The sequence below is a fragment of the Cibotium barometz genome, chromosome 7, assembly GCF_041138505.1.
Source record: "Cibotium barometz isolate CiBa-2024 chromosome 7, ASM4113850v1, whole genome shotgun sequence".
In the NCBI taxonomy this organism is placed as follows: Eukaryota; Viridiplantae; Streptophyta; class Polypodiopsida; order Cyatheales; family Cibotiaceae; genus Cibotium; species Cibotium barometz.
Window position 1 is genome coordinate 5576315 of NC_141052.1, and position 10337 is coordinate 5586651.

General features: G+C 38.4%; 1 protein-coding gene across 1 annotated transcript; it reads left to right on the top strand.

The window, feature by feature from the left end:
• Positions 1 to 7329: 7329 nt before the first annotated feature.
• Positions 7330 to 9921, top strand: LOC147636618 (glycosyltransferase family 92 protein RCOM_0530710-like). Its single transcript, XM_086799818.1, has 2 exons — positions 7330 to 7933; positions 8061 to 9921. The coding sequence occupies exons 1-2, from the start codon at positions 7759 to 7761 to the stop codon at positions 9761 to 9763; spliced, it is 1878 nt and encodes a 625-aa protein (XP_086655944.1). The 5' UTR covers positions 7330 to 7758; the 3' UTR covers positions 9764 to 9921.
• The last annotated feature ends 416 nt before the right edge of the window (positions 9922 to 10337 follow it).

A 10337-nucleotide genomic window follows, 5' to 3' on the forward strand; every position in this document is an offset into this window, starting at 1 on the left:
TAAGGAGTTTCATGTATACATGGCTGATCATGGAATAAAACACCAATGTAATATGCCCTATACACCTCAACAAAATGGTGTAGCTAAATGTAAAAATAGGTCTCTCATGGAGATGGCATAATGTATGGTCAAAAGTCAGGAGTTACCTCATGGTTTCTGGCTAGAAGCAGTTATGTGTGTAACATATGTTTTGAACAGGTATCCTACAAAGGCTTTGCATACAATTATGCCTTTTAAAGCTTGGAATAGCCCTTCTTGGCTTGGTTACGCATTTTTGGTTATCTTTCTTGTGTATGTACTTATGCCCGAAAAAATTCGGCAAGCTTGACGATAAGGCCATTAAATGTGTATATAAAGCTTGGAATAGCCCTTCTTGGTTCACCTACGCATTTTTGGTTGTCTTGTGTATGTACTAATTCCTAAACTAATTTGGCAAGTTTGATGACAAGTTTGTTAAATGTATTTTTGTGGAGTATAGCTCGAAAAGTAAAGGTTACCATCTCTATCATCCTGCTACCAAGCGGATTCTTGTGAGTAGAGATGTTGTATTTATGGAAGATGCAATTTAGTCCTTTATTTCATGTAAAAAATAGAAAAATGTATATTCACAGGACATATTCAATGCTCTCCTTCCATTGTTCAATGCAGGACACATTGATATAGAGCATTTGGTAACTCAAAAGAATGCTGAAAATCAGCCCACACAGGTTACAAAAATCAGCATGTTTTTCAGCCCACAGATCAATCTATTAATGAGGCAAATGTGGATGATGCAGTTGATGAGAAAAGAAGAAAAATTTAGGAGTCAAAAAGTATGCCAAAATGGTTGGTGCAAACACTACGTGACAATAAATTGGCCACTCCTTTACCTAGCAGAACACGTGCAGGTTCTCATCTTGCATCTCATGTTGACGTAGATCATACTCTTATTGCCAATTTATGTATTGAAAGAGGAACCTATCTCCTTTGAGAAAGCAAAAGAATCTGAAAATTGAATGAGTTCTATGCAATCTGAGTATGATTCGATACTAAAAAATGATACATGGGATTTGGTAGACTTGCCTTTTGGAAAGAAGGCCATTAGTACGAAATGGGTTTACAAGCTTAAACATAGAGCGGATGGCAGTGTTGAGCGATACAAAGCTAGGCTTATTGCAAAGGGCTATGCATAAGAGAAAGGCATTGACTATGGTGAAACCTTTGCACCCATGTCGTACAACTACCATGTGGAGTATAGTTGCATTAAGCAGCACACAAAAATTGCAATGTATGTCAGTTGGATATCAAAACTACTTTCTTGAATGGAGATTTTCATGAGGAGGTCAATATATCTCAACCTCGTGGTTTTGTTCGGAAAAGTCAAGAATCAAAAGTATTCAGATTGAAGAAATCTCTATATGGTCTTAGGTAGGCTCCCAGAGCATGGTACAAAAGATACATGCATACTTGGTTGCATAGGGTTTTTGCAACAACCCAACTAACAGTACCCTCTATATTAAGAGGAATAAGGATGTTTTATTGGTCATTGTGTTATACGTTGATGACATACTGCTCATAGGCCCTAATGAGATCATATTTCAGCTTTTATACTGATTTAGAGAAGTCTTTTGAGATGTCAAATCTTGGACCGTTGCATTGCTTTTTGGGCAATGAGTTTGAGAGTGTAATGATGGCATTATTATGCTACAAAGGAAATACATAGATGCATTGTTGAAGAGGTTCAATCTTGAAGACTATAAACCTGTGGGCTACACCTATGGAGCTAGGTTTATGACTAAGTCTTGAAGATGCAAGTGACCCTTTTTTGATGCTGGCTTGTATGAAGAAGTTTTTGGATGCCTTATCTTTTTGTGTAACACTAGGCTTGACATTCAATATGTGGCCTCAATAGTGAGTATATTTATGCATAGCCCACACACAAAGCATGCATTTGTAGACTCAGATTGGGCTGGATGTTATGATAACCGAGTGTTCGCGAGTGGCTTTTTCTTTCGCCTTGGTGATTCATGTATATCATGGCTTAGCAAGAAGCAACCCACTTTGGCCACTTCTAGCTGTGACGCTGAGTATAGGGTAGCATTCTATAGCTGTAGTTGAGTGTGTTTGGTTCAGGTGCCTTATTGTTGTTTTGGGTATTGGTGAGTCCTCAACCACTACCATCTTCACTAATAGTCAGAGCGCTATAGCAGTTGTGAGGAATCCAGTTTTCATGCTCGCACAAAGAACATTGAGGTGAACTATCATTATGATAGGGAGAGATACTCTGCAGGGGAAATCAGCTTGGTTTATGTGCCAACATAAGACAACTTGGCAGATTTGTTCACGAAGGCTCTCCTACGAGAGACCTTTGAAGCTTTTTGCAAAGCTTTAAACTTACTTTCCTTTGGGGACTAGTCTGGGCTCCCTATCACAATCCAAAGAGCGTGGCACATCTTGCACTTTTAGTGCCAGCTCACCCCTTGTTCACATCATCACTCTAGGGGGGATTTGTAGCCATATTTGGTAGTGATGTGTGTGAACAGTGTGAACACACTAGGACTAGTCGGGGCACTTTTTACCTATTTAGCAGGTTTTTTTCCCGTGCTAGTATACACCTATCTTGGGGTATACTTATCAGCTTTGTATAGCACACATTCATTATCTATCTATCATCTCATTTTGTGTTTCCTTGAGCTTCTCCACTGTGTGTGTGTGTGTGTGCGCGCGCGCGCATGCGCGCGCATTACTACAACCCTATTTCCAACATAGATAACCCCATAGTCATTAACCACATTATAGAAGATACAAAACATCAAGTGATTTTTTGGGCCATGCTTAATCAACCCATGTAAAAATAGAAAGAGATTTTACCAGGCTCGTCATACTTGTTGAAGCATAAAAAATACATGGGATTATTTTATAGAATTTTCTAAATTATCTAAAGACTTTGACAAATCAATAATCTCCAAATGTTTGAACCTTAAGTACAACTCCCTTCCAAACTTGAGAGAGAGCTATCCTTGATACCACTTCCAGGTTTACTCCTTTACAATTTTGACTCATTTTAGGAATATCCTTGATAGCACTTCAAGGTTTACTCCTTTACAATTTTGACTCATTTTAGGAATATCCTTGATAGCACTTTAAGTTTTACTCCTTTCTAATTTCTACTCATTTTAGGAATATCCTTGTTAGCACTTTAAGGTTTGAACCTTAAGTACAACTCCCTTCCAAACTTGAGAGGGAGTTATCCTTGTGGCAAGGTAAGTTATCTTGATAACACTTCAAGGTTTACTCCTTTACAATTTTGACTCATTTTAGGAATATCCTTGATAGCACTTTAACGTTTACTCCTCTCTGATTTCTACTCATTTTAGGAATATCCTTGTAATTATCAATTTGACATTGAAATTGATACTAAGGATAAATCCCAAAATGGCTCAAAATAAGAAGAAATTAAACCTTAAAGTGATGCCCGATATCACACTAAAGTTTAATCCCTTTTAATTTTGGGAAGAAAGTTATCCTTGTGATCATTTAAGGATTAATCTTTGAGATATTAAGATTGGATTAACCCTTAAATAGATGCACGTGATACATCCCTGATAAAATCGAGCAGAAAACATGCATACACAAATAAATAAAAAATCCTTCATATACGACCACAAGTCGAATTTCAAGAATGGTCCAATTTTGCAATTCAGCTCGAGAAAGCCTATAAAAACAATATATTCCATAAATTTAAGTACCCACTTGACTATATTAAGTGTTACTTATTTATGATTAATAATGAATTTTAGTAATTAATCTCTCAAAGATTAACCTTGAATGTGATCCCAAGAGTAACTCCTTCTCAATTTGACTTAAAAAGGACTAAACCTTAACATGATATTGAGTATCACTTTAAGATTTACTTACTTTTAATTATGATACAAGGTATTAGTTTTAGGTTTACTCCCTTATAATTTTGATAGAAATTTATCCTTGGTATCATGGGACATGTCCCTCTTAAAATTGATTTTAATTTGAAAAGATAGTAAATCTTAGTATCTTTGAAAGCTAAATCCTTTCCAATTAAATGTTTATGAAATTTACAGAAAAACTTTTGGTATCTTTTAAACAAGTTAATCCTTTCTTGGTATCTTTTGAACAAGTTAGTCTTTCCTTGGTATCTTTGAAAGGTAAATCCTTTCCAGATTAAATATTTATGCAATCTACATAAAAGATTTTAGTATCTGTTGAAAAGGTTAATCCTTTCTAGATTAAAAGTTTATGCAATTTACATTAAAGCTTAATTATAATAGAGTTAACTATTAACTTTGATCCCATTCCTCCTCAATTTTGATCTCCAAGTTAAGGAAACAATTCCTTTCATCACCTTAAAAATTAACCTTGTGATATAATCATGATGGTTCTAGCCTAAAATTACATGTATTTTTAACATCTTGAATTCTTAGAGCTGATCCTAAGAACCACCCAATACTTATATAGCCTATTTTTTAATACTTTAAGCTTAAAGTAATTTTTGGGATCTATTTTAAGCTTGATTAGAACCAATTATCCATGTGTTGAGTCGTTACTTGAACCTTAGAAACCATTTTTTAAATACATGACCGTGTTCATATAAAGATAAGATTTTAAGTGAAATTTGATCCTAAATGCACCATATAAAGGTAAGATTTAAAGCAAAATTTAATCCTAAAGGTGCCATATTGTAATGCTTTTAGCAAACAAAAATGAGTTATTCAATATTTTTCATTAATAATTATTACATTTTTATTTCTTGGTTTTGATCTTAAAAATATCTTAATAGAAATATCTAGCTTTATTTATTTATGTATCTTTTTAGTGATTATTCTCTAGATACTATTATATACTCTCATTGAATACACTAAATATGAATTTACAAATATTTCCTTTATATTTACTTTGATGTTTGATTATAATTTTATAAATATTGAATTATAATTTTACATAAATTTAATCTATGACTATAAATACTAAAATTTATTTTTACATAAAGTCCATTTTATGTCTAGTATTATTTATTTTCATCAATCAAAACCATCATCTCTTTGTTGGGTAAAATGCTCTATTTTGTCTAGTTTATCAAAACTTGAGAGGGAATCAATTAAATCGAGTGGATTTTACAAGATAAATCATACAGCTCATTCTCATTGTGCTACTCTTGGTGATCCATGCCAACTATAACTTGAATCATTGGTATAAATGACTATACCATGTCAATACCTCTCAAGGTTATATGGGCATCTCCTTTTTAAGAGAAGTAGAGATGGCTTTATATTTATAGTGGAATCTCATTGTAGTAATCTTTTGTGAGGATAAAGGCTAAATAATATTTTAATATAGAAGTCTTAATATAATGGAGTTTTTCTTGTTACTAAGGGAAAAGGATAGTACACACAATGATCAAGTTTATAAAAATAAGCTAGCTACCATAGTTTTCCATGAACATAAAATCAAGTATCTTTCTATCATCTTAGATTCCATATTCTTGCTCAAAGGTTACAACTGCTACAATCTTATCAAGGGATTTCAAGTTCAACATGATTTCGATTTTTGAGATAAAACCCTTGCATGTCCCCATCTCCTTGTTGAGATAAAAGAGAGTCATGTAAACAAAGAAACATATATGCATTGAATATATCATTTTTACCTAGATAAAAGAGAGTCATGCATTGAATATATCATTTTTACCTAGATAAAAGAGAGTCATGCAGAAAAAAGAAACCGACATGTTTTAAATATATCCTTTAGATACCTAGATAAAAAGAGGTCATGCAAAAAAAGAAACTAATATTCTTTAAATATATCCTTATTCCCTAGATAAAAAGAGGGTCATGCAAAAATAAAAAGGCCTATATGTTATAAAAAGAGGGTCATGCAAAAAAAAGAAAGTCCGATATGTTATAAATATATCATTTTTACCCAGATAAAAACATATATGTGATAGAACTTAAGGAACACATGAAAAGTAAACTTCTCAACATAAAAAACAATGTTAGTTTAATGATTATAGAATAAAAGTATCAACTAGCCATAGTATTCCCTATAGCTCCTAAATGCATAAAATATTACCCATTTTGCTCGCAAATGTTCTTTCTCCAATTATTCTTCTTAGGGTTATAGGAGGATTTGGTGCTAATATAGATGATTAACGACACTTAGTAGGAGCCCAATACTTCAAACTTTCTGTTCTAATTGGCATTACTATAAGGATCACAGATTGGTTTTTCTTGTTGATGGCATCATTCTCATTGGGCCCTCCCCTTACAAATATGCCAAGGGAAAGGACTTGATATTTATCCAAAGATAGGAGAGAGAGAGAGAGAGAGAGAGAGAGAGAGAGAGAGAGAGGTAAAATAAAAACTATGAACTTTGTGGTGACAAGTTAGAAGTGAGGTAAAAGGAAAGAATGTACTTAGCTTCCATGTAAGGTAACACTAAAAGGCAAAAAACAACTTGTTGTTCTTTAAATATGCATGTTAAATCCTTGTGATTAACCTTTTTCTTTTTGATTATTCATTAGTAGTCCAACTTTCGTGAAAGTTCAATTGAGGGTTATCCTCTCATTTTGAGGGTTCAAAGGCCTTTTGGTTAACATATCTATTCTTTGATTGGTACTTGCAAATTTAGTTCTTTTTAAAGTTTTTAAAATACATAGCACGTGTGCATGCACATGCGCGCATACACACACATATTATATTGTGTACATAATATACAATTATACATACATACATACATACATACATACATATATATATATATATATATATATATATATATATAGTAGATGTGTATATATTATGTATACGAATATAACAATATATGTAGATGTATACATAGTACATCTCACATACATATACATATACATATACATATTCATGCATGCATGCACGTGTATATACACACGCGCACACGTAAGCATGTATACACACGCGCACACGTAAGCATGCATGCACGTGCACACACACATACACACAGGTATATACATATATACATGTGACTAACATGCTTGTTTGATATTGCCCTTCAAATGGCTAAAGGAATCATCTCCTATTTTATGTGTAACCTTGCATATCTGCAATGGTGTAAGAACAATTGCACTATCATGTAATTATATGTATACAAGGAGTCAAATTTGAGTGTATCCTAGTAAAATGGAAAACTAAAGCAAGCAAACGTAAAGGTGGCAGTCAGCAGACCTATTTCAAAAAGCTCTTGGGCAATCGTAAGCTCCAAACAAGAAGAAGCGAAAGAAAATTAAAGGGGGGAAACCTAAGAGCCGTAACCATAGAAAAGGAAAGGAGGGCGTATATTTTCTCTGTTGTTGTTGTTGTAGCGTGTAGCGACGGCTCATCAACCTTCAAGAGGAGTCGGGGTTCCTGTTATCACACGCCTTTGCCAAATACCCCTCGCCCCACCCTGCTAGTTCTCTTTGGCGGTTACGCATCCTGGCGCTTTCCCTTCGTCAAGAAACCGTTCTTCTCCCACTTCACCTAGTGCCTGCAGTAGCTGTTGATATGACAACCGACATGGGACTACCAAGAGAGCCACGCAAGGAATTTCCGCATGCTTATTCTTGCTCCATTGGAACTCAAACAAAGCATTACCAATGGCAGAGAAGCCTCCATGTCCCACTCACCTTTTCTGATAATCAGAACTAATTGATCTATTAATACCATCTTACCTTATCAGCCATTTGCTTGATTAATGCTCTAATTAGCTCTCTGATGTGCTTCCCCTTTGAAGTGCACCATGTTCTTGCTCGATGCGTTTAGCAGGAATGCCTGCGCTCGATCCGAATCGAGATCAGATTTTGGTGCTCTTATCAAAACGCACAAGCATCATCTCAAGCACGTCCGCTTCTTTGTTATTGTGATCCTGCTGTTGGCCTTGGCCTCCACAGTGCCCACTGAATTCTTTGTCGAAGGTAAGCACGTTAGAATACATTTATAATCAATGTTTGCCCTCAACTCGGTGTCAAATTATTTGTCTTTTAGGGTTTTAATTGGAGATATCGATTGCCTAAAGTTGAATTGATTTGAATTTCTCCACAGTGAGTTCCGTCTCTGCAAGATTGGGTGCCACAACCTCTCTACCCGCAGATGCTTGGAATGCCGCAATTCAGAACAAAGAGCCGAAACATTCAAATTCCAAACCTGCCCAGCTGCCGGGACCGTTCATTCAAGACGTAGTTCTACTGCCGGAAGATGTACTCCTTCTAGTCCGCTTGCCGGATAGAGATTCCCGGCGCCTTCCGGCCAAGGAAAACCTCACCTGCCTGTTCCACAACAAGACCACACCAGTCACAGGATTAGACTATTTAAGAGGCAGAGCAATGATTCGCTGTAAAATGCCGAAATTTCAGTTCTCCGTCAGGCGTGTGGCAGTGACAGAGAACCTGCCGGACGGCGGAGGGTCGGCTGTGGTGGGGACGCGGCCGCCCGGTAAAGCTTCGACACCGGTGAAGAGGTGGAGCTCGCTGGTGTTTGAATTCTGGGCGACGGAGAAAGATGTAGTGTTGTTCGCTAAGGGGATCAACAAGAAGCAAGGCCAAAACGTCAGCCCTGGCGAGCTCACCTGCGTCTACGGCGAGGGAAAGTTTGAGACGAAGGTGACGGTATCGGCACAGGAGGTGTTCCGGTGCGAGCATCCAGCGACGGAAAGGCGACAGAGCTTGGCCGGAGGGGAGGTGACGCTGAAGTGGAGACATAAGCTTATGCCGACGGTGGTCTACTACGACGTTGCCAGTCCCAACGGAGCCGATGCTGATGCCGGAGCTGCGTCGACGGCAATCTGCTCGTGCACGATGGTCTACAACTCCGCGAAGTTTCTACGTGAGTGGGGCTTGTTTCATACACACGTGGGGGTGGAGAAGTTCATAATCTACGATAACAACAGTGAGGATGAGGTTGACGGAGCTGTGAGCTGGCTGAATGACAGGCAGGTGGAGGTGAGCCGGTATCCGTGGCCATGGCCGAAGACGCAGGAGGCTGGCCTCTCGCATTGTGCAGCATCCACTCGGCACGTATGTGAGTGGGTGCTTTTTAATGACGTGGACGAGTTTCTGTTTCCAGCGGCTCATTTGCCGCCATCTGGCAGAGCCAGCCCACTGCGGGATTTGATAGCAGCGGCTGAGCGGCAGCCCAGTGAGCGGCAGCCCAGTAAGGTAGCGGCTCAGCCTCCACGCCAGGCACCGCGTCAGCCCCAACATGGGCCACCTCATTCTCCACGTCATCATCCCAGTCGCCAGCAAAACTCCATGTCACCCCAATTAGGGCAAATTTCTTTCAGCTGCCGCGACTTTGGCCCCTCGGGGCTAACCCAGCACCCAACCGCAGGTTTAACCCAGGGCTACACTTGCCGGGCCCGGCAAGAGCAGCGGCACAAATCGGCCGTCAAGCTGGCTGCTGTCTCCAACGACCTCCTCAACGTAGTTCACCATTTCCATCTCCGTCCAGAATTTGAAACGTGGAGAGTCAAGCCCTTGATAGCTGTCATCAACCACTACAAGTTCCAGGCCTGGCCGGAGTTCCGGCAGAAGTTTCGGCGGCGTGTCTCTGCCTACGTCGCCGACTGGACGGAAGCTCGTAACCTTCAGTCGCGTGATCGTACCCCTGGCCTTGGTTACCGAGAGGCCAAACCGCTCCATTGGGAAACCAGCTTCTGTGAAGTCTCCGACACTGCCCTTCGAGATTACGCATGGCATACCTTCACCGTCAATACCTCCGGCGTTTCCACGCTTGCATGGCAGCTATAGATGCTTATTATCACTTTGCACGTACACATGGCTAAATTTCTATTAAATTGCCCCCCAACCCCCCCCCCTCTTCTCTCTCTCTTTCTCTCAAAAGGTGAATAACAATTTTGTGTGTGCTTTTTCAAGTAGGAAAATCAAAACAAAGAGTTATCTTGATCTTATTGCAGATCAGGTGCATTAATGGTATATGTTTTGATGAATATATAAAGCAAAATACAAAAAGGAATGTTCTATGTAGCATGAGTTCTCGTTCATGTATAACTTCCAAACTTAGATTGAAAGTGTACACATGTTGTGATGATGTCGAAGGAGTTAATAAATGATGGATAATCATAAGGGAAGAAAATTTACATTATGAAGTGAGACCATTACAAAGGTGATGGTGAGGGAAGTATGACATTGAACCCAATGCATGGTGAGAGAGAGAGAGAGAGAGAGAGAGAGAGAGAGAGAGAGAGAGGGGAAGGAAATGGATACTTTAATGATGGGCTAAGCACATGCGTAATGGTGATGATAATGATCATGATGTAAATCCAAATACAAAAACTCATGCTAGAGAGAGGAGGGGGTGGAG

Excerpts from the sequence above, each read along its gene's own strand:
- LOC147636618 (XM_086799818.1), top strand. The coding sequence starts at position 7,759 with ATGTTCTTGCTCGATGCGTTTAGCAGGAATGCCTGCGCTCGATCCGAA. Across the intron at positions 7,934-8,060 it reads CACTGAATTCTTTGTCGAAG|TGAGTTCCGTCTCTGCAAGA; the intron begins GTAAGCACGTTA and ends ATTTCTCCACAG.